Raw genomic sequence first — 23,921 nt, 5'->3', positions numbered from 1 at the left:
CACTGCAGCTGAGATCCATTATGCTGTATTCAGTGTCTAGAGGAGCGGCACTAAAATGGCTGATACTCAGTGTGCAGTGAAGGTCAAGTCGCTCGTCTCTATAAATATAATGGTCTGTCCCCCAGGATGTTCCACACACGGCTCGGCATTTCCACTATCTGCAGCTACACCACAGCCCTGCTGACCGGCTCACATTTGCTACAAATTTGCATGTGATTGAATGCCACACATGCACCCGAGCACAAGCAGGCCTCTAACGATGTTAGTGGTGAAACTGATGGGAGGAGGGGGAGGTGAGGTGAGGTGAGGTGTGTGAGTGGAGGGAGTGTTTATGAATGGAAGGAATGAGGTTTTCCTCCCTGCTGACTGTAGTGGTGGTCATATGTTTAGCGGAGATATCCCTGACAGGGGAAACCATGAAGCCTGCAAGTTGAACAACCAGCTGAAACAGTATCAAAAGAAAAACAAAACAATAAACAAAAACAAGACAACATGACGGGCCTCCACTTTACACCTGATGCATCAGTTCATTCAGAAAACTTCCTCCTCCTCCTCCATGTCTTCCGCGCAGGCTGTAGGCAACTGCATTTACACACCATTATCACAGCGGTACCTGAAAATAATCTGACATGATGGTGCGTTTCCATGGCAACCACGCCAACGTCTGTCACAGTTTCCCAGTTCCTGTCTACATTTATAATTACTTCCACAGATTACAGAACAAAGACAGCGGAAATAAGTGGACAAAACGGGCCTCAGCTGGATCGACCCTCCGCTGCATACATGTAATAACACAGTAGCGACTGCATTTCCTGCAGACAGGCTCTGAAATGTGGCAACTTTAGGTGGTAGCTGTGAGATAAAATCATCCAAGAAATTATTTTCTGAAGCTTTAACGTCGTATGCTGCTTTCATTTGGTTTAAGGAAATTTAGCAACACCTCTGACATCAACACCCAACTGGTGTAAAGATGTTTCATGGTTTTTAAAGAAAAAAAGATCTTCAGACTTGCTGAAGGTCTCATTTTCTTTGGACATTAGAAGCTTTTTCACTCATTTTCAGACCAGTCTTTGTCCTTGTCCACGATAGTTTATTACTGCTTAACTTATTTAAAACAGACTAGTTATTTATTTATAGTAAAAAAAATTTTAAAAAAGTACTGAAGTCATAAATCAGTGTTATTTCTTCACATTATAAAGTAAATGAAGTAGGAATCAGTAATCTCATCTTTTCGCTCTTTTATTCAGCTTATCACATTTTATCCCTTTTCTTTCTCTTTTTTCTTTCTTTCTTTCTGAGGATGCCAAAATATGAGTTTGACTGACAGAAAATACTCATTATGCACAAACATGACCTCTTAAGAAATTTCAGAAGAAAAAAAAAAAAACCCTTTGGTACCAACATTGTGTACAGTGTTTTCTGAGAAAATGAGGAAACTGGGCCAATGTAAGCTACAAGAAAAAATATTGGACTAAAAAAAAACAAGGACTATATTTAGCAGAGGAACAATATTTGACAGTGATGTTCTTTTAAGAAACAGATGAAACATGTCCAAGAGTCGCCTCTAGAGCTTTAGTTGATCCATCTACTGTTCACTGAAGCCTCATCAAGAGATGTCATGAAGGCATTTTTAATGTTTTTCGAGGCTGAAGCCTGTCAAAGGACACAAACACGGGACCAACATGAACCCAGAGTACAGACCTCAACAATAATGAAACAGTGGGGGATCATCTTGACAAAGGACGGAACAAAGGGTATAAACCCAAAGAGTTTAAGATAGACTCGAAGAAATGACAAGAATGTTGTTTAAGGGGATTCAGGCTGTGATGAAGAACTAAATATTGACTTTCAAGGACTTTCCATTGGACTTCAGGCTTTTACAGAACAATGTGTCACACTGGAGTGTCCTAAAACTGATCCCAATATTAAACTGCATTTATTCATAATATTTAATATTTGATGACAACTGCAAGGGTCAGTTAAGTGACAAATGTCTAATTCAGCTATTAGAATTTTATTTATTTATTTATTTTTGTTTTTTGTAAAAAAGCATTTCATTTTATTTTCTAACCAACTTGTCACTGAGGGGGAAAAACTATGTTAATTGATGAGAAACAAACCTGTTATGTTTTCATAAACTACAGATCTTTTTTTTTTTTTTTTTTTTTTTAAACACTATTTTTATGTTCTCACTTGCAATGCACATATTATTCCACGTAGGCCTACCTTCAAATGTCACAGCCTGTCATTTGTCATGCTACATCCCATCCTCAGTCTTCTCAGCTCACCTCACACACTGAATGCAGAACAGACACGCAGCGTGTCCATCACGTTGTGTGTGTACCGACTACACGTCATTTGTATCCTCCTTGCTTGCCGTTTGTTTAGGGCTGGGGTGGGGGGGTCCTGCAGTCATGTGCAGGTCCCAGGCTGGGGAAAGCCTGTTCGGGGACTAGACGAAGAGGAGGGGATGGTGGAGGGAGACTTGCATGGACGTGAGAACCCCTTGCAAGACCCCCATCTGCACGTCATGGAACATTTGCACAACAGGGACCTCCCACCTTAAAGGCGTGCAACAGAGAGCAGACACAACAGTGTGATCTGCCCTCCACCGCGCGCAACATCTCAGGTGACACCTACAGCTGCTGCCGGGGTCGGCGGCGTGAAAACATTGTACAATAACAGCTTTAAACAATTAATCGATGCGCTGCAGACCAGACGCTTGCAGGTCACTGTGCAACAGACACGCAGCTTCATTACGGCTGTAATTTCCATTAGTACATGGACAAGTCGGGTTTTACTGGGTAATTTGTGTTTAGAGGAGTAGATCGATCAGCTTTGAACCTTTAGTGTCCCCCTTAGTGTCCCCGACCTGCAACAAAATGTCTAAAATGGCTTTTAGTGCTGTTATACATGTGGGCAGCAGGGGGCGCCAAAGGGAGCAAATAACAGGATCGGCAAATAAAATAAAATAAAATTTAAAAAAAGAATCTTTACTGGACTGATTATTTTTTTATTTTTATCATTTATTATTTTCATGTGCTTATTCACACACAATGCACACCAACCAGTTCAATCACCATAAAAATTCATATGAAATATGAAAAAAAAATAGTGCAGGAATCTATGGGGGAAAACACTTTAAGATGTTTTGAGATCTAAGGCCCCTTCACATATTCACATCAGCAAGGCTGGCAAAGGTTACTGTGATAAAAACAATAATCAAACATGTTTAGTATTGATTCCCTGCATCAAGTGTTTTTTTTTTCTTTTTTTGTAAAATCATCACTACAGTATATATTAAAAGTAAAAATCACTGGCAGAAAAATATGTTTTTTATTTCCCTTAAATTTTCAACATATTTAGAAAGAAACTAGTTGAGGAATTGACACATAATAGTGATGGTCCCTGTGATGGTCTGGCCTCCAGCTGTGTGTCCTACGGGTTTCCCTCAGATGGCACCTTTTAGCTTCAGTGTCCAGGCCCACTGGCACGGCATCTGGTTGAAGGACAGCTGGGGAAGGACAACCTGCAGTCCGCTGGGCAACACCGGCTCCCACTGCAGAGGGCCGTGACCGAGGAGCTCCACCTTTTCAGGACAAACGCGACACGAATACGAAAGAAAAGAGACAAAGAAGAGGATGAAGAGCTGCTCTGAAGCTCAACTGTAGATTCCACCAAGCAAGTTTGCCAATACATTCAGCTTTTAATTAAATGAAGACATTGATTTTGTATGCAGACACTGATTCCTCACAGCAACGAAACAGTAAATACAAAGTGTTTAACTAGAGTTAAATGAATCCCAAACTTGTTTATGTATTGATCTATCAATATGTAAATAATTCTAAAACAATTTCTTGCTAAAAAATTTCATTTATGTGACAATTTGCTTGAAATAAAACCTGTTTCCATAGGACATAAGAGGGTAAATAACAGCTTCTAAACAAATACTGAAAAAGTGTGAACATCTGTCTAAGAAGTTCTGGTCATTTGCTGATCTGGAGGTTCGCTGGATCACTGACTGTTTTATACATTTTAGAAAAAGAAGGCCGCAAATGTAAATGCAGATATGCTCCATTTAAAAAACTGGAAAAATGTCCAACCCTGCACTTACTAAACACTTTATTAGGTCCACCTCTTCAAAGGCAAGTTAACACAAATATCTAATCAGCAGGTAACATGGAGGCAACTAGTCTCGTAGACATGGTCAAAATGACTCGCTGAAGTTCAAACTGAGTGAGGATTGAAGTGATTGTCGCCACATGGGCCGGTCTGAATATTTCAGAAACTGCTGATCTACCAGGATTTTCACACATGTTCTAAAATAAAGAGAAATATCCAATGAGCTGCAGTTGTCTGGGCGAGACTGATTGGAGATGATAGAAAGGCAACAGAAGCTCAAACAAACATTAGTTCCAATCAAGGTAAGCAGAGTAGCACATCTGAACACACAGATCTTCAAGCCTTAGCTGACAGGATATCACTGCTGTTCCTGTTGAAGCAGTTCAAAGGAGCGCTTTGTGTTTGCGTGGTCTCTCCGTGCATGCGTGGTTCTCTCCATCCAAAGACATGCATGTTAGGTCAAATGGCTACCTTAAAGGTGGAGTACGTAAGATTTTCATTATTTAAAAAAAAAAAAAAAAAACAACTAATAAAATAACTACAATCATAATTAGATAGTTTTTTGAACATGTAGGTTCCAGTCTGTCCATATTTGATGTTTTATTAAATTACAAGTTTAATTAATGACAAATGACAAAAAGCACTTTTTTTTTTTTTTTTTTTACTGGTAGGCAAACATTTAAGAAGAGTCTTTGTCATTAATTAAACTTGTACTTTAATAGCACATCAAATATGGACAGACTGGACCTACATGTTTTAAAAAACTATCTAATTATGATTGTAGTTATTTTTTTAATTAATTTTTTTTTTTTTAAATATTGAAAATCTTACATACTCCACCTTTAAATTGTCCCTAAGACTGGGTATGAGCATGAAATGTTGTTTGTCTCTCTGTGTCGGCCCTGTGATGGACTGGTGACCTGTCCAGGGTGTACCCTGCTTCTCGCCCCATGATTGCTGGGATAGGCTCCAACTTCCTTGTGATATTAATTGGACTAAACAGTCAAGAAAATGGGTGGATGGAAGTCTTGATTAAACCAACGAGCAGCTCTGAATTTACCTGAGACACTCCTTGTGTGACCATCGGTTCACTCAGAATCACCGATCCTTTATCTGGCCACTTCAGTAAAATGGCATAGACGGTGTTTTCCTTTGGTTTAGCCGTGTACCTGTGGACATGTTGTTCATTACTAAATGTGCTGAAATGATGCATCAATATATTTTACTTTTAAAAAGAACACTGATGAGACTATAAAAGATTTAACAGGGAGACAAAGAACCAGGTGCTACTTTATGGGATATTTGGATGCATAAAGCCGCCATTTAACAACTTTGGCTGGAAAATTCTGCATGCAGGTGGTAGTGCGGAAGAACGCGTCTCTTCTCTGCAGCATTATCACATTAAATCAATGGTAAGTCCCAAAGACAAGCCAGAACCTACCAGACATTTGGAGTGATGCTATCGTTCTGAGCGTGCCATGCCGTCGTGTTATAGATGGCGTCCCCGTTCACCTTCAGCCACTGGCCCACCTGCCTCAGGCGCTCCTCGAAGATCGGAGCGATTCTTCCATCGTGTGTGGGGCCGATGTTCATCAACAGGTTTCCGCCACAAGACACCGTCTCCACCAGCGTCTGAAACACATCAGAGATTATATCAGCTCAGTTTTTATGCTTTAAGGCGACTATTAGAAACAACCAAATGGGAAACAGGAAGTGCAAAAATGTCTTTAAACACAAAACTACTGGATGAAGATTCTCTGTAAGAGATGATAAATCATTTTATATTGGACATAAAAAAACAACACAGTTGACCAAAGTGCTTCACACAAACATAAGAGCAATTTAAAAAGTCTGTAAGTGTGGTTATTGAAGCAAATGACCGATGACTGACAGGTTTCAGCTTCTTGAATATGTCTGCAAGGTTTCTGGATCTCTTATAAAAGTCAATATCTCTGGTTAAAAAATATCCTATGTTAAAAAATTGAATGGTTGAATCTTGGTCCTGTGATATTTTCAAATCAAAATGTCTTCAGATATATCATAACAATTTATATATCATTCAAAAATCTAACAAAAACCTGCTATTTCACAACATAACCAATGGATTTTGACTTTTCGTTGCGACCTTTATTATTATTATTATTGTTAATTTTTATTTCTTGCAAAAAACTAAAAAAGAGAAGTGTTAAATGTCAGTGTCTATTCTGACATGAAGTAATACAGCAACACCTCAACTCAGTAGACCCAACCAAGTCAGACTGCACTACCTAACCTTCACCAGCAGGCGGAGCTCTTTCTTTCTTAAGGAGTTAACATTAAAAACTCGCAGAGTAAGCCACAGACTCATCTAGGCTGATATCACTCCTCCTGATTTAGCCTAACCATAGCTTTGAAGGTTTATTTATGTCATTAATAGACCAATTCCATCTATTTTAAGTGGAAAACATTTTGTTAACTCACTGTAGTGTGTTTGCAAACAGAAAAGTGTTGCATTTATTTGGATTTCTGAATTTATTAATTCATTTTGCTAAATTTCCTCTGAATATATGACATACTTCCAAAAAGATCATTCCTCACCTGCAGGTAGTAAAGACAGAATAAGCTAAAATAACTTATATAGCATCTTATCAGGAGGATAATTTCAAACAGAATGGACTCTTTATCCTGTTAGTGTCGACGCAGCAAGAAAGTTTCTGCTTTACCAGATTCCACAAGACGTAGTGTCTGAATCCTCTTTGTTAATTTCACTTCCATACTCTTGTTTTATTCATACTGCTATGAAGGAACTGTTGTTAAAAATGCGGTGTCTACTCCTGTGCTTCTGAAGCAATAATCTCCATTGTTTAAAAACCATTTAAACAAAAAAGGGCACATTCACAGCGGCGCCGTTTGTTCCCTTTTAAACTTAACCTGATGTTTTCAGTCCACGCTAATCAATGAACTGGATTTTCTGATTGCTACTTCTTTTTGTGTGTTTGGCGGTTGCTACGGGAACATCGTCCTTAGCAAGCAGCTGCAGCAGTTCAGCTGGTTTTAGGCCACTTAGGAAAGTGCAGCATGAAAGCAAAACAAACGTAGGTGTGAAATTTTCCAGAATTCCCGCCCAATTGAACTGCTTCCCCCGGACCGTCTGGATGTGAAAGTGCCCTAAATCAGCTATTATCTTTAACATCTACTATGGTTTGAATAAAAATGGTCAAAACTGTTGTTTGGAGTCCTTAAGTGAGAATATCAACCACAAACAATGTGCTTCTTTTAGGCAAAAGTTGTTTCCGAATAAACAGGTTTAAAATAAAAAGGTGTTTTAACTTACAGACACAAGTGTCTCGATGGAGAGGTAGTCACTGAGAGGGGCGTTGCGTCTGTAACCCCAGGACTTGGAGTCGATGGTCATGCAGTTTTCCCATTTGTGTTTGAGCAGGTGGCCCGGCTGGTAGCGATCGGAGCAGGTGTAATACCCACCGTGGGTGCAGATGGAGCCGTAACCCCACCGATCGTTTGTCACCACAGTGTCCCGCACTGGGCTATAAATAAAGAAATAGCTTTCATTCAGCTCAGATTCTGCATCCGTGATGGAAAAACAAGTGAAAAGTCTTTCTGTTGCAAGCTGACCTGTCGTTATAGAGCCAGGCCAAGAAACCAGTGCTGTTCCAGTACTTGTCAGGTGCGTCTCCGTCCCCATCAGACCACAACACCTCTGGTTTGTACTTGATAACAAGATCGTAGAGCTCAGGGAGAGTTTTGCTGGAAGGAAAGTAGTTTGTAGAAAAGACATTGGCAGCATCCAGATCAAAAAGCGGGTTAAACCACTCAAAGAGAGAGTGATACAGCCCTAAATGCAGGTCGCTGTGAGCGCGCAGAGCAGTCGCCACCTCATCCACCAGGTCTCGTTTCGGTCCCACGTCCACAGAGTTCCAGTTCCAGGAGTTTTTGGAGCCCCAAAGTGTAAAACCTGATAAATACACCAAGAAAACATCTCCTGTATAACAGCAAGACTACCAAACCAAACAGCAAATACCCATAAACCTTAGAAAGCATTACATTATACAAAAACATCCAGTATGATGTACCTTCATGATGTTTAGTTGTCAGGACGATGTACTTAGCTCCCGAAGAGGCAAAGATGTCCGTCCACTCTTTGGCATCGAAGAACTCTGCTGTAAACTTAGGGGCAAAGTCTTGGTACTTGAAGTCTGGAGGGTAATTCTTTTGCATAAAGTCCACATACGGCTTCATCTTTTGTTTCTGCCAATACCACCTGCAAGGATAATTGATTTTTTTTTTTTTTTTTTTTTTTTTTTTAGGATACTCAGCAACGTTAACTGTATGGAAATCAGTGAATGCAAATCATAAAAAGATAACTTTGCAAATTTTATGGCTCTTTTGGTGCAATTCACCAAGCCTTAAAGTCACTTTTGTAAATCCTCAGCGTATGATAACCAAAGAATTACACACTTGCAGTCTTTTTATGATATAAAAAATGTTGATTTCTTTTTTTCACTCAGAAAAAAAGAAAAAAAAACATCTTTCAACTCTATCTACAGAAGAGTCGATGAGAGGTGACTGAGTAGCAACTAAATCCTCTGTGTTGTAACATTATTATCTTTTATTCCAGTTTAGTTCTCTAGTTTGGTTATATATTTTATTTTACATAAAGTAATCGAGGAAGAGACCCAAATTGGTATAAGAAAAATCAGCCAAAAAGAGGAAATGAAAAGTATTAGGAGATGCTTTTTCTGTGATTGTCTGATATGTTGTTAAGCAACACAAAGATCTCTTTTGTGATTAGCTGTTAGTCTGTGTGTTGTTTTGAGATCCTGAAAATCCTTTTTATTTATCTGATAACTTTAGATAGCAGTTACTTTAAAAATATCTTCCCAGTTTGTAGTTTGGTTAGTTGATAATCTATCCTGTAATATTTGTGTAAAGATTAAACTAATATCAAATAGTGAATAGAAAAACATGAAGAATATGAAATTAAATATTCAAATTTCTTTCTGGGATAAATTCACTCATTCATGGTAAATGTTACAGTTTATCTTTCATCCATTTTGGCCTCCTATCATCTGTAATGTCGGCTCTAAAATATTACAAAAGCATAACTAACCAACAAAAAAACAAATGTAAATCAGAAAATATCCCTGTTCTCTGGTCAGATAAAGGCTTACAAGACATTTATCACAAGAAAACTTATAAGAACTGAGGCATTTTTGACGACTCAACATTTCTTCCTCTCCCTTCTGGGAAAATACCTCCAAACATATTTGTCTGTGTTTATTCTGACTGGAAATCCCTGGACTCTGGGGGTTATTGTGTCCAAAGTAGCCCCCTTCCTTTAGTTTCTGGTTGTGAATAAAGTTGACATAGTATTTGAGATATTTAACAGATTAAGAGTATAAACATACCAGAACCACTCGCTGCCAAAGCTCGGCACAGAAAACACTCCCCAGTGAATGAAGATGCCGAACTTCGCCTGGTCGTACCAGTCTGGCAGCGGTCTGGAGTCGATGGATTTCCAGTTCGGTTCATATCTGGTGCTGGAGATGCCCACCACGAGCACCAGTAAGACAGAAGAGACCACAGCTAAAGCTCCCATCTCAACCGGCGAGCCGCGAGGAAATGATCAGGGTTGGACGAGTTAAACAATGTAAGAGCATAAACATCACGTGAATTGTCATATGACACACAGCCTATTAAATGAAACAGGAAGGTTAAGACATGTAAGAGATGTGTTTACAAGCCACAATATTTCCTTCTTCCTGAAGCATTGTGTGCGTTTAAATTAGTTAAAATGACTCGCTACTGATACACAAATAATAAGATATGAAGCAACACCGCCCACTCGGGCTACGCCGTAGTACATGTCGTGCCACCAGGCTCCTACACATGCGCAGTCCACTTTTCTTTCAGGAACTAGTGAATGTTTTGGTTTTGAAACGCTGCAAGATCACATGCAAAGCTACGTGGATTGCCACTGTCATATCTCTGCAGGGGATTTTGATAAAGTATGAAAATTTAAAATATATAAATAATTCTCATTTTATCTAACCGTTTTTGGTATTATTGAGTTGTGGCTTTCTTTCTTTTTGTTGTCAGGACGTAGAAGATGTTATTGAGAATTCAAAAAAGGTGAACCACTTCAATTAGATCTAAAAGTCAAATAATTATTGTGGTGTTATTAATTTTACGTGTCAATATTATCCAGGCTGGATTGCTGGCACTGTTGGCTGTGGCTGAGCATGCTGAAGAGTTTGACAAGATTATTGAGTTGTCACAGAGGTAACTAGGTCTAAATGTATAATGAAACTTTATTATATACATGAATAACAGTTTATCCCCATGTACTCTTTTAGGTTTCCAGGTTTTATTTTCCCCTGCTTAGGAGTACATCCTGTTCAGGAGGTTTCCAGAGATCAGCAGCGGGGAGCCGTGCTCCAGGTGGGAAGGCTCCAGTTTGAGGGAACGGAAGACAAAATAGAAAAAGAAATATTAAACTATATGAAGAAAATTTAATAGATTCATACAGATATGTTCACCCACTAGTTGTTACTACACTGAATCATACACTGCCTTGCAACCAAAACATAAGAAAAAAGTCACCACCTGAATTTAACTAAACAAATAGTAGAGGTGGAAATGTCAAGTTTGATCATCAACTTGGTGAGATCCAAGTTCAACAAGGTTATGTGACCAATTAAATAAGGTTACTTTAACACAGTGTTTCTCAGTTCCAGTCCTCAGGCCACCCCCTGCCCTGCATGTTTTATAGACAACCCTAACTTAACACACCTGAATGAAATAAAGGGCTTGTTAACAGGCTGCAAAGAACTTTATAAGGAATTTTAATAATCTGGCTCAGGTGCTCTGGAGGAGGAATGTGTCTAAAACATGCAGGGCAAAGAGGGACTGGAATTGAGAAACACTGCTTTAACGATGGCATGTACATGTTCTCAGATTATAATGTCAAGGTTTGCAAGCTGAAGCTGTTGGTGCAGGAAGTGTGACACATCATTTTCATAGAGTGATCAGCCACCACATATTTCAACTGTGTGAAAAAGCTTCGTCTGATCCGATTGGTCTACTTCACAGGTGTCAAACTCCAGTTCTTGAGGGCTGGTATCCGACAGGTTTTTGTTGTTTCCCTCTACCAACAATCAAATTGATCCAGCAGCTTCTTGTCAACCTGTTTATGAATTTCAGTCAGGTGTATTGGAGCATGGAGACAACAAAAATCTGCAGGATACCGGCCCTCGAGATCTGGAGTTTGACACCTGTGTTCTACTTTAACCTAATCATTCACAAACCGTTATTACACACAACCATGAGTATGTCAAATGGCAGAAGATATGGTATATAAATATATAAAACTATTTTAACACAAGATTTTATTTAGGTGAAACAATAACTGTTTATTTTTGGCTTTCAGGATCTTGATGCAGCTCTGCCAATCATAGAGAAATACAAAGATCATCTTGTTGCCATTGGAGAGGTAAAGATTCTGGCAACTTTCACACTAATGCATTTTTATTTTAAAACAAGTACTAATTTAGCAGTATATGATAAATAATCTCTGTCTGCACAAAAGCACCACAATTGTCAATTTATCATTACCTTAAATACATCACACATCAAACATAGTTGCAATCCTAGATGTAATGGTAATAAAGAGACCACAGTCTTTTGCGTGTATCAAAATATTATCATCTTATAATATGAAGTTTGAAGCCAAACAAGTTACAACACCACTTGGGGACTTTTCATTCTGAATACAAGGACAATCCTGTAATTTACGTAAACCACCACACTATCATATAAAGCAGAATTATTTCACTAAAGCAGCATCTGTCTTATTGAAACCTCAGCTCGCCTGAAATAGTTTGCAGAGATTCCCGGTTGAAAACGTTTCATACTAAAGCAGAAGAATGGATAATTATGCTGACACTCACACGGTTTAAATGTAAAATGCAAAAACTTAATACTTAGAAAATCAGCAGCATGCCTTGAAGTATTTGTTTGAATAGAATGTGCCACATAATAACATAAACATAATCACAGTATTCCAGAATGATACTGCAAATAAAGCATATTTTCATAAGGTTCTGCAGACTTTGTCCTGTTATAACACTTTTTTTTTTAGATAATTCACTGATTTAAAAACAGGAGTCAATAAAATAAACTTGAGTCTTTCCTTATTAGCTGTAATATTGCAGCAGACTACAGTTCTTTGTTGTTTCAGGTTGGGTTGGATTTCACACCCAGGTTTGTCACCAGCGAGGCGGATAAGGACAATCAAAGGCAGGTCCTCATTCGTCAAGTACAGATCGCCAAAGAGCTGGATCTCCCTCTGTGAGTTTTACACAAGCTGATCAAGTTTGAAGTTGAGAAATCCACTCACAACCTCCTGAATCTACCTAAGGTGCTGATCACTGCATGACACATAACTTTTGGTGGTCATACATTTTACGATAGCTTTGCAATCATATGAGAGTATTTAAAGGTGCATTTAGTAAAAATCCATCAGAAATTAATTGAAACTATCACCCCAGCATTTTACCAGAAAGATGTACTGCTTTTTTTTTCTTGTTTTATGGTCAGAAACAAGAAAAATCCCTTTTTAACAGGAGCTCAGTGGAACCATAAGATCATTAGTGAAACTAAAGTAACTTTTAACTCATTTGAGTTACTTTAGATGTAATTTTTTCATCCCATCAATCTTGTCAGCTGATTGCAATGTGGACATCTGACTTTCATTTGAATTAGGTTAAATTAAAGTGAGTCCTCATTGGGGATCAAATATTTTTAATCTTACCATGAGCTATTCTATTCTATTCTATTCTATTCTATTCTATTCTATTCTATCCTATCATACAGTCATTTAGGAGATGCTTTACATATGAGAACAAGACAAGCACGAAATCAAATAGTAGAGGACATCGTAGGAAGGTGCTAGTGGACTGTCCAGTTGGACGCAGGTCCTTACATGAAGTGCTGCAGGCTTTTTTTCTTTTTTTTTTCCTTCCCACCCTATAATATCACCTATGTTAAAATACAAAGATACCATCATGTTTGTTGCAAAGAACTGGGCTAAGTTCTCCAACTTTCCAACACACATAGCTATACTAAGTGCTCCTTGAAGAGCTGAGTCTTCAGCTTGCTCCTAAAAGTAGACAAGGACTCTGCAGAGCGGAGAGAGTTTGGGAGATCATTCCACCATCGTGGCACAACAGAGGAAGAGAGTCTGGCTAGTGATTTAGTCCCACGTATTGAGCTAAAAGCCTTTTTCACAGAAGTGTTTCGTTCACATAAAACTGGTGTTCAGGAGACTGAAAACACATTTTTAAAACCTGATCTGAAAATACAAACATTTCTGTTCTGTTTTGCACCATCCCTTCCTTTGTATGATTTTTTTATTCTCTGTTCTTGGTGTGTTTATGTGGCAGCGATACAGCACCAGTTTCATGCCTGCAATATATATAACCCCATTTTCCACTGTTGCCTCTGAGTGGTGGGGATTGGAAAGTCAACGTTCGATGCAATCAGTTGGTTTTTACTAACTAGGCTCTTTGATATGAATTGGCTTGAAGTGATGTGTCTGTAAAGTCCACTGAGATGACATTGATGTGAAGTGGTGCCGTACAAATAAAGTGAATTAAAAGTACCTTTCTTGAACCAATTCTGTCTTTGCCTAAAATCTTTTAGGAAAACAAAATCAGTTTTGTCTCAGTGAAGATACATCCAAACTCTGGATTTCTCAGTTTACTTGTACACAGTTTAGGAAGACTTTGAAACAGATGAAGAAATGTCCACTGTAATATATAAGCAAAATAAATCCCCCAAAGGTTGGCTAAGACCACTAGTCCCTGTAGAGGAAATTAAGGGATCCGAGGAAAAGACGTTCAGATTGTCCCTGTATTTGGGGGAAAAAAGTATTTTCGGTCAAACATCACATCAAAAGGCACCTCTAAAAGTTTTTCACCACTTCTTTTCCTGTTGCCCTGCAGTGAATTTTGAGTCCAGATTAAAATGAGTTTATATTTTTGTAAAATTAAAATCTGTGCAACCCGACATGTTTAGTGTTACTTATAAACTTAATATTAAACATTTTGATAGAACAGGGAGGTTAAAACAAATAAAATTATAAGAAAAACTAAACACACACTACCGCCACTGTCACCTTTTTCTTGTATAAGTCCACCCATCCATCCATGATGCTGGGTCGAATATAACCTGTGGTTGATGGGCTCATATGAAAATGTTTTTTATTACTCTTATTCAGCAGAGATGATCTCAAACTGCACACAAATGTCATGAAAAGAGGTTCATTTTTCAGGAAAATCTGCTGTAAAAATCAGAAATTACCCGCTTTACAATGAGAGAAAAGACTGAAGAGTTCTGCATTTCAGCTCTTATGAAGACAAAATTTAAAAAAAAAAAAAAAAGCTTGAAATTAATTAGAAATTGTTCATTTCTCAAGTATTTAGCATGGTGAAAGTAGTATTTGGAGCTATAGCACGACTGGTACAATACAGCCTGTAACCACCAGACTTCTGCAGTGTTTTGTTTTTCTTTCCACTGTAGAAATGTTCATTCAAGGTCTGCAGGAAGACCCACCATCCACCTCCTAAAGGAGCAAGGTGAGGAGTTACGTTTCTGCTGTATTTTACACACGGGGAAGAGTTTTTAGAAGTAAGCTGCATCCCCTTTGCACCCTCACCAGGTGTCCAGAAAGCCCTTCTTCATGCTTTCGATGGAAAACCATCTGTCGCCATGGAAGGAGTGAAAGCTGGATATTTCTTTTCTATCCCTCCATCCATAATCCGGAGTGAGCAGGTACCGCTGGACATCTGTTTGTCTCAGATTCCTGTGGGAGAGAGTTACGTATTGGAATCACTGGTGTGCTGACTTTTCCACTGGTTAGCTGGATCACCCTGAATGTTAATGATTGTTGGATTGTGTGTTTTCTACCAAGAAGCAGAAACTTGTGAAACAGCTGCCTCTGGAGAACATCTGCCTGGAAACTGATTCGCCTGCTCTTGGCCCAGAAAAACAGGTCAAATGTTTTTATTTTAATAGTTTTTAATGGTTTATGTACAACAGGCTGAAATCTCGTTGGTCCGTTTGTTTGGAAGCTGTATTCGTTGTTAAAATAAACGCTGACTTATGAAAAGTGTAAGAAAAGTCCAATTTATTTTAATATGAGATCTTTATTTGGCCCTTTAACAAATTGTAACACATATTTAACAATGTAACATGTATTTTCTGGAAGATATTTATCATTTATTACCATGTGATGTGTCAAAATTGTTGTAGTGTAGTCTGCTGCTTCCTGGTTTCTGATAAAGAGGAGAACTCAAGTATCAGACTGTGTTCAACAGGATTTTGAGTTTTTTTTAGTTTTAAGTGATTCAAAATGTCTCAGAAATGTCTACAGGGTGGAAGATTGTCACTTTTTTTTTCTAATTTTACATTTTTTAATATAAAATATCCTTAAGTTTTGGTTATTTGCTGTGTCCTGTTTTCCAGGTGAGAAATGAGCCAAAAAATATCCGTATCGCTGCTGAATACATCAGTAAAATCAAAGGCGTGTCACTGGAGAAGGTGATTGAGGCGACAAGCCAAAACGCTCTGCGGCTCTTCCCTAAGATAAAGTCTGCCATCAGACCCTGACGGCGTATTTCTATCAAGAAATGCCTTCATCTGTTTGTCCATAATTACATGTTGGCATTTTGATTCTTCACTTTTACATAAAATTCCACTGAACGGTGAAGCCCTGAAGTGTAAATGAATAAAATCTGTCAGATCTTATGGACATAAAGTGCACACTTTGTTTGGTGGGATTTTTAAAGGTAGAAATATTGAAATTTCTTTTCACTGTTGTTGAACTTTACTAGTAAAACATGCCTCGTCCTTCATTAAATAGTTATGAAAGTTAGTATGGTGTTTCATTTTATCTACCTGAAACGGGGGAAGTTTTACAGCTTGTTGGGAAGTCATACAAAAGATGTTTTCAGTATGTTGTGTTGAACTTGGTTCTCTTAGACTGTGGCCAGATGAACTTGGATGTTATGATGACCCCTGAATTTCTTTCACATTTTCTCACACACTTTTAAAAGGCACTGATACAAGATTATTATTTTCAGTAGTGTTTTTTAAAAACATCTTTAATTGTCATGAAGGTTAAATGTTTTGCCTGATAATGAATTTTATCCATTGTAAGAATAAACCATGGATGAAAGATCAGCTGAGACATTAGCTCTCCATTGTTGACTTGTCAAGTTAAGATGATAAAGTAGAAACAGTCCAGTAGTAGAGTTGCAAAAACATGTTCAAGTCTAACAGTGTTGAAGTTTAGGAGTTCAGTGCATAATGGCGGGTGAGAGTTTTAATGTTCACGATTAACTTCAGTGCAGCAACATTAGTATAATATGTAGCTTTATGTATGTAATGCTTTAAGTATGCATACAGCAAAATCTTTGTGATTTTAGCTTTAAGTCTGATTTTAGCTTTAAAAAAGAGATTTGATTCAAAAGGTGAAAAAACAGTTTTACCTTTTTTTCATCTGTTTCTTCATACGAGACATTAAAGATAAGTCATCTGAAAAGACAAGTCAGATGTTGACAGTATCTTAAAGAATGGAAAAGGGGGGAAAAAAACATCCAGTTGTTTCAGATTTACTGCCTCATATTATTCCAGATGACATAGTGCTGATGGAGTAAATCTGATTAATCATGATTACATTTTTCAAAACAGCCATAGAAAGCACAAAACGCTTAAGCATGAAGTGAGTCTGATGACATTTCACATGCAGCAGAAATAAGTTCACATAGTATTCAGAATATTTATGTCGTGAGTTTTTATTTAATTAAGAGCTTCTTGACCAGTGAATTACAAAACATCCTGAAACATGTTTCACAATGTATTCTGCTATGAATAAGAGTCTTAAATGTATCAACATCAAGGACATCTGTATATAAAGACCTCTCAAAATGATTTAAAAGTAATATTCCTGCAAACCCAACACTGTTCCTACTGGATGACACCATTTTTTGAACTACAAAAACCAACCTTGTGAATTGGAAAACTAAACAAAACGTGTGCATTCAGCAGTTCAGAAATCTCTTATTAGATTACATCAGTACCGAGACAATACCATTAGCTGAATTCCACTCCCATGATCCCCTGTGATCACCTCCATCCTCTCGTGTGGGTGGAGGAGTGGGACTTTGTCACACTTGGGGGGTTGGCGAGGGAGGAATAGGGGTTTTAGGTGCATGGCTTGAGTCTGGGTGGAGTATGGAGGTTTGGAGGAGAGACTGAAATCTTTGTGTGTGTGTGTGTTCATAAATGAAATTTCAGTTGTTAGGTTTAAGACAATCAGCTCTACAGACCTCGGCTGCCCATCCAGTTCTGTCTGAAAGGTATCAGGTGAGCAGGCAGAGACAAGCTGGCAACCAAACTCAGGGCTGGCTCTGATAGGTGACATGCCAGACATACACTTACAGCTGGACTGGAAGATAGACCAACACAAACAAATACTGAACGATGTGAAACACATTTATAACTTTACTTTGGTGTTTAACCAGGTACAGGAAGGCCTCTTCACCATGTTGGGCACTCCGAAGACACAAACAGTGGAGTTGAAGGGACATCCTCCATTGTCCTTCAAGCAGGGGTTTATCGGTACGCAAATCTTCCCATCACCCTCGTAGCCATCCTTAAAGGAGCAAACGTACGTCGACCCCGAGGGACACATTTGCATTTCTGTCACAGTCAACTTTGTCTATGCAAAAGTCTGAGAAGAAAAAAAACTCAGAACACCTGAAATCAGATCAGATCAACTATCCTACTGATGCACAGTTGAATTCACACAAAGTTTTATGCCAATTTCAAACTTCTGTAACTTATATCTCCATAACATAACAGGAATCCCCCCCCCCACCTCCCGCAACCCAGGTTCTGCCAGAGGTTTTTCTTCCTGTGGAAGGAAAGTTTGTTGCTTTTTTTGGGTTTTTTTCTTTCCACTATCGGCCACGTGCACGCTCAGGATGGGAATTCCACCTCAAATAAACTGCTTATGTGTTTTTCTATGACTGTTAGATATCAATTATGAAGATCCTGGTCGATTCCATAAAAATGAAGAAGGTTTTATTTACTTTCACACCTCATATCTTATACTATCTTGGTGATTTTGGGGGCTATCCCTTGATTCTCCTGCCTCTGATAGGTTTCCACAATCAAGATGAGATCCTGACATATTTACCTGCATAACGCCTCTGTTAAAATATCCATAAAACAACTCAGGTTCACCTTTGTAGCTTCTTTTGCACAGTTCCTAATTAGACATAACTGCAGTACTTCCTGGATAAATTGGGCTGCTGTCCTCTGGTTTCCACTGAAACTAATGTGGTTTGCTTTTAAGAGGAGATGACTGTTTACACTTTCCTCTATGTTCCAGGTGAATTTACCAACCAAGTTTATATATACAGCCCTTCTAGCTGAGAAAATACACTTCATTGATTTTTGGTTTGTCATTTTACACACGAACCAGAAGAAATACGTCTCCTGAAGAAGAGGTTAATCTACACACACACTGAATCATAGAGAAGTTCAGGTTCCTATTAACTGGTACAGAATCAATCGATCCCACCAGAGGAAAAGTCTGATAAGGAAAAAAGTGCAATGTAAAAAAAGAATGAAACAAATCAGATGTCCGGCTATACATGCACACAGACAATGGAGAGTCAAGGAAAAATCTAGGGGTGTTATATGTTATGCAGTTCTCCAGCCAGAATTTGCCCCAATCTTTCGTTATTTCACCACATCACGTGCTTAAAGTTTGAGCAAACCTCCAGGAATAAGGCCTGTCTTATAGTGGCTGAAGGACACAAACCTGGAGTTTTGGCTTCATTGTCTTGGAGCAGGGGTCTTATTGTCATGCATTGAACAATATTAAAGAAGAAAAAGATAATTCCACAGCATTTGGTCAGATTAATTTTTGTATTTGACAAAACATTTGTATTTCTCTCATAAAGCTTCACTCATTTGCTGTCAACAAACACAACCAAATTCAAGGTGTGAAAACAGGCTAAAAAAAAACATTAGATGGAATAAAATCAATGTTTACCTACACATGTGCCAGAAATTGTCACCATGAATGCGGGTAGGCATTCACATCTAGGTCTCTCTATGTTATCCATGCAGTATGAGTGGACTTGGTGGTTACTGTCAAAAACAAACAGAAACTCACATCTGTGCAACAAAAACCTCTTTATAAAGAAGCTACAAATTATTTTTCTTTAATTTTGGTCCATAATAAGGTGTAATATAATGTGATAGGACCATAGACTATATGGACGTAGCCTCTGTGACGTCACCCATAGGTTTCTGAAGACCCAAATTGAAGCTCGGTGGGAGGTTCCTACCATCGCTATCTTGGCAGGAGCATGCGTGTCATCTCTCCCAGAAAATACAAATATGGCCAAAGAGGTGGAGCTGAAAGGGGGGCTGTGAGCGTCATGGTGGATGATTGACATCAAGCGTACTCCGAGCTGCCTGTAACTAAGAGCTAACCTGTAGATAACTGGAGCTAATCAGCTAACGGAGTTAAGCAGGCCAAAGTTAAGTCACGTTGTCAACAAGCGGCAACCCCCGGCGGTTAAAATTGAAGCCTATGCGGAAGAGCATAAAATTTGGGGTAGGTAATGTTGGCGAGCGAGCAAGATGTGAAGGTGGCGCCCTGTCTTGGCTCCTCCCCCTCTGGTTCTGCTCCTTGTGTAATCCAAGGCTTTTTTATTCGCAGCAAAGATTTTCTCTTTCTCGGCTGTTTAGCGGGAAGAGGCAAATAAACTGAGCCGGGTTGGGGAAATCCTTCCTGCATTTTCTCAGACAAGTTTCCCTTCCGAGTTTCTGCTTCTTTGTATTTTCATCCTAACATGCTGTTTATATGCAGGGTGTGGCTATCAGGTATGCGCTGCTGGAGGGGGAGGAGGGGAGCCAGGAGAAGAAGCTTACCAAATATAAGAAATAAACTTCAGTTTGGTCCAAATGTTTGGATTGGCCAGAGTTTTCCCATATTTACAGTAAACTGAGGGGTCTAACTATATTTCTTATTGTTCATAATTACAAAACTTATAGACTACAATCAGGACAAGGAACCACTTCACCCAGAAGAACACGTCTCTGAGCAAGATTACCTTCCCCAAATTAAACATTTATTTTTTTCTGGTCCTGATATCTGGAAACAACTACCACAAATGATGATGAGGATTTTTGACCTTATACAATGTATTAAGGCCTTTACACACCGGAACTGATGCTAGTAAACTCCACAAAATTGCGAAGAATTTGGAGGTGAATTATCAACGCTTTTGTCTATTCACACCAAGGGCGATATAGTGCGAATAGTGAATAAATGATGATTCATAAAACAAACTGGCATACTGGATTCCACATCAAGCTGCAACAACAGTGTGCTGATGGTGCAACAGAAAAGACAAAAAAAAAAGCACTGCATTCGTCTTGTTCTAGAAAAGAGAGGAGAACTTGGGGAGTTTCATTGTTTAATCCAGGATCGGAAGCTGGACGGACTTTAGGGACGTCCATGGGCCAGTTGTAGGACCTGCTTTAGCAGCTAGCTACTTGCTTTAAGAAGCAGAGAAGTAATAATAAAGACACTCGGCCGTGATATACAGTTTTGGATTTTTATTATATGTTTCTCTCATAAAACGACACCCATTCATTTAAAGACTGACTAGTTTAGACAGACTGTTTACTTTCTTTTCCACTGGTTAATGATAATCCGGTATTTTTATGCCTGAAAAGTAACATAATCTCTTTTATGTGTCACTGATTTCCTTGTTTCGCCCTCATTCAGCGGTGCTGTGCCACTTCAGGCCTGTCAGCATGGAAAGTCATTGTTGCGTACGCCACCACACCCTCTCTTAAGGTGTCATTTCCTCATACGGAGAGAAAGTAGCCAGAAACTTAGCAGGGACACCAAGATCCATTTTTCTCTCATTAGATTTCACTCTTTTTATGGAAACAAGCCTCATCATGCTGCTTCTGCTCCTGTTTATGGGATGTCTGGCCTCATCTGCTGCACAGACAAGTGAGGAGCAGGGATTATAGGTAAATTAAAAACAAAGAAAGAGGTAATCTGCTGAGTTTTTCAATGTGGTCATTGTCTCCTCAGCAGTCTTTCCTCCCCTTGAGACATCAGCCATGACGGCTGCTTCGGTTCAGACAACAGCGGTCCTGCCCTCCACTAATCAACAGCTTAATGGTGTTTTAAAGTGTGTTTTAAATTTACAGAATCTGATTAACATTTCTGTCTTTGCTTTAAATCTTTTGTGTCCTGCTTTTGTTTGTCAGTGATAGCGATCCTTCAGGTATCTGTTTTATCCAACCTGGAGCTGAATGAAACTACAGCACTTCCAGTCTTAAGCAAGGTCACCCATTACAAACTTTCTGCTGAAGAATGATGAATTTCCTCCATGTGTGTTTATGTGTGAATGACTTTAAAACTATGTCTTTCAGCTTCATGAAATCATCCATGATCTCGAGCCGGACATAACCTTCAGTCTGTCGCTAAAGAGCATCGTCTGAAACCAAACAGGTTCTGCTTGGATGTAAACATACTAATGTGATATTTACTGGACATCAGAGAGGTTAGCTGATGTGTAGAAATGGTCAAACTGAGCACTAAAATATTCCACTGATTCCACTGTTTTTTTTTTTGTTTTTTTTTTAAGATAATTTACCAGCAAGGAGAATGTATCAATAATCAATTAAGTTATTGCTGTATTGAGCTGGGCTGGATCTGTAAAGGTGTCTTGGAATGATGTTGTTATGAACTGGCTTTATATAAATAAAGTTAAATAGAACTAAAGTGAATCTTTGTGAGTTTGCTGATTTAAAGGTAAACCGTGGCACTTTTGCGGGCGTTAAACCCGTTAATTTAACGACACTGTCACAAAATGTTCTGTTTGGGAATCGTGTCCGCAGATAACTTTGATTAAGCTGATGGCGAAGTAATTTGGATTGACGAAATAAGAAATGTTTCAAAGGATTCTTCACCATTAAAGGATAAGGTCCTAGCAGAGGTATGTGCCTCTGAAATGTTTCGGGAGTCATGTTAGCTTTGGTCTGTAGCCGATTAGCTTCAACTAGCCACATTTATAACGTTATGAAAATGTCAACATTAGCCTATAGGACATTACAGTAATACTGCTTCCTTTCGAACAGTGTATAAAAACCATAAAACTAAATCAGCTCACATGCTAATCGTTCTATTACTTCTTTGATATTCATATCAATAATAGGAAATGTATTTATTGCATGCAAACCAGCCCAACTTGTACAGTGTATACAATGTTTAAGGAGTTTTGTTAGGTTTGGTCTTTAGCCGATGAGCTTCAACTAGCCACATTTATGCCATCCATCCGTTCTCCGCTGCTTATCCGGGGTCGGGTCGTGGGGGCAGTAGCCTAAGCAGGGAAGTTCAGACTTCCCTCTCCTGATCCACATTTACCAACTCTGCAGGGGGGTCCCACATGGTTCCCAGGCCAGCCGAAAAATATAATCCCTCCAGCGTGTCCTGGGTCTCTTCATGCAGGGACGTGCCCGGAACACCTCACGCGGGAGGCGTCCAGGAGGCATCCTGACCAGATGCCTGAGCCACCTCAACTGGCTCAACCTGACTGGATGCAGCGGAGCAGCAGCTCTACTCTGAGCCCCCCCGGATGACAGAGCTTCTTGTCCTATCTCTGAGTTAGAGCCAGGCCACCTTGCGGAGGAAACTCCTTTCAGCCGCCTGTATGCGAGATCTCGTACTTTCGGTCATCACCCCCAGCTCATGACCATAGGTGAAGGTAGGAACGTAGACTGACTGGTAAATCGAGACCATGCTCCTAATCACTCACCTCCAGGTCTCACCATCATTGCCCACATGAGCATTGAAGTCCCCCTGCAGAACAAGGGAGTAGAGATGAGTTCGACTATATCCAGCCGGAACCGCTCAACCTCGCACACAAGCTCAGGCTCCTTCCCCGCCAGAGAGGTGACGTTCCACATCTCTCAAGCCAGTTTCTGCAGCCGTGGATCGGACTGCTAGGGTCCCCGCCTGGCTTTGGAAACAGAATATGGCAAACTGTGACAGATCAGAGGACAAGTAGCTGATAAGAACTTAAAAACACTGTAAATGTGCTAAATTAGCAAATGGAAAAGAAAGTTACAATTATTTTCTTACTTGGATGTTATTCTGATTTTGCTGACAATAAACCTCAAGGAAAAAGAACATTTTACTGGATGTGTCATCTTTAAAAAGCAGTATTCACTACCCAGATGGTTGTTTTACAGCCGTATTTCACAACCAGCTACATTTGGATAAGAAATGCAGTCATATTACAGACCAGTAAAAAATAAACACCCAGTTTCACACTGGTTCTTTGCTAAATTATCCATTATGTTTTCAACACAACGTGGCTGGGTTTCACTCACGTGATCTGGAAAACATGCAAAATTCAAATGGGGGTGAGGAAATGTTAGGGAAGTACGCTGAGGGATTTAATGGACTGGCACAAAAGTAAATTTAGGATATTACCCATATAGTTTAGATAAACCAAACTTTTTATATAGTCTGGAGGATTTAATCTTTGGAAAATCTCTGGAAGATTTAATCATTTCTTCTCCCGTTTTTAGCCGGAGATTTTTGATACCTTATTTCTTTTCATTTGTAATTTTTTTTATTTAATTAACTCTCTTGTTAATTAAGAGAGTTAATTAACTATAACAGCCCGTCT

General features: G+C 39.0%; 2 protein-coding genes across 5 annotated transcripts; one reads left to right on the top strand and one right to left on the bottom strand.

The window, feature by feature from the left end:
• Positions 1-3,069: 3,069 nt before the first annotated feature.
• On the bottom strand, positions 3,070-9,800 carry fuca2 (alpha-L-fucosidase 2). The gene is made up of 7 exons (XM_079261811.1): positions 9,528-9,800; positions 8,193-8,380; positions 7,735-8,074; positions 7,436-7,646; positions 5,564-5,754; positions 5,183-5,291; positions 3,070-3,589 (listed from the first exon to the last, which is right to left on the bottom strand). Exons 1-7 carry the CDS (start codon positions 9,716-9,718, stop codon positions 3,452-3,454), a joined length of 1,368 nt encoding a protein of 455 aa, XP_079117937.1. The 5' UTR covers positions 9,719-9,800; the 3' UTR covers positions 3,070-3,451.
• A 220-nt stretch (positions 9,801-10,020) lies between these two features.
• On the top strand, positions 10,021-16,027 carry LOC306772906 (putative deoxyribonuclease TATDN3). 4 transcript variants are annotated; one of them, XM_079262564.1, is made up of 10 exons: positions 10,021-10,127; positions 10,219-10,251; positions 10,328-10,401; positions 10,505-10,560; positions 11,549-11,611; positions 12,359-12,468; positions 14,701-14,756; positions 14,840-14,952; positions 15,092-15,172; positions 15,646-16,027. In XM_079262564.1, exons 2-10 carry the CDS (start codon positions 10,229-10,231, stop codon positions 15,787-15,789), a joined length of 720 nt encoding a protein of 239 aa, XP_079118690.1. In that variant the 5' UTR covers positions 10,021-10,127; positions 10,219-10,228; the 3' UTR covers positions 15,790-16,027. The 4 variants fall into 4 exon arrangements, with proteins under 4 accessions (XP_079118690.1, XP_079118689.1, XP_079118688.1 ...); XM_079262563.1 differs by having other exon boundaries at positions 10,027-10,127; positions 10,476-10,560; positions 15,095-15,172; XM_079262562.1 differs by having other exon boundaries at positions 10,027-10,127; positions 10,476-10,560.
• Positions 16,028-23,921: the final 7,894 nt, after the last annotated feature.

Source organism: Telmatherina bonti (genome assembly GCF_933228915.1).
Source record: "Telmatherina bonti genome assembly, chromosome: 22".
In the NCBI taxonomy this organism is placed as follows: Eukaryota; Metazoa; Chordata; class Actinopteri; order Atheriniformes; family Telmatherinidae; genus Telmatherina; species Telmatherina bonti.
This window is presented reverse-complemented; position numbering and strand designations above follow the sequence as displayed.

Bases quoted from the DNA above. Each gene is read 5' to 3' on its own strand.
- fuca2 (XM_079261811.1), bottom strand. From the start codon at position 9,718: ATGGGAGCTTTAGCTGTGGTCTCTTCTGTCTTACTGGTGCTCGTGGTG. The intron at 8,075-8,192 runs GTACATCATACT...TGTATTTATCAG, and splicing joins GACAACTAAACATCATGAAG to GTTTTACACTTTGGGGCTCC. The intron at 7,647-7,734 runs GTCAGCTTGCAA...CTTTATTTATAG, and splicing joins GCCTGGCTCTATAACGACAG to CCCAGTGCGGGACACTGTGG.
- LOC306772906 (XM_079262562.1), top strand. From the start codon at position 10,074: ATGCAAAGCTACGTGGATTGCCACTGTCATATCTCTGCAGGGGATTTT. The intron at 10,402-10,475 runs GTAACTAGGTCT...GTACTCTTTTAG, and splicing joins ATTATTGAGTTGTCACAGAG to GTTTCCAGGTTTTATTTTCC. The intron at 14,757-14,839 runs GTGAGGAGTTAC...CACCCTCACCAG, and splicing joins CCACCTCCTAAAGGAGCAAG to GTGTCCAGAAAGCCCTTCTT.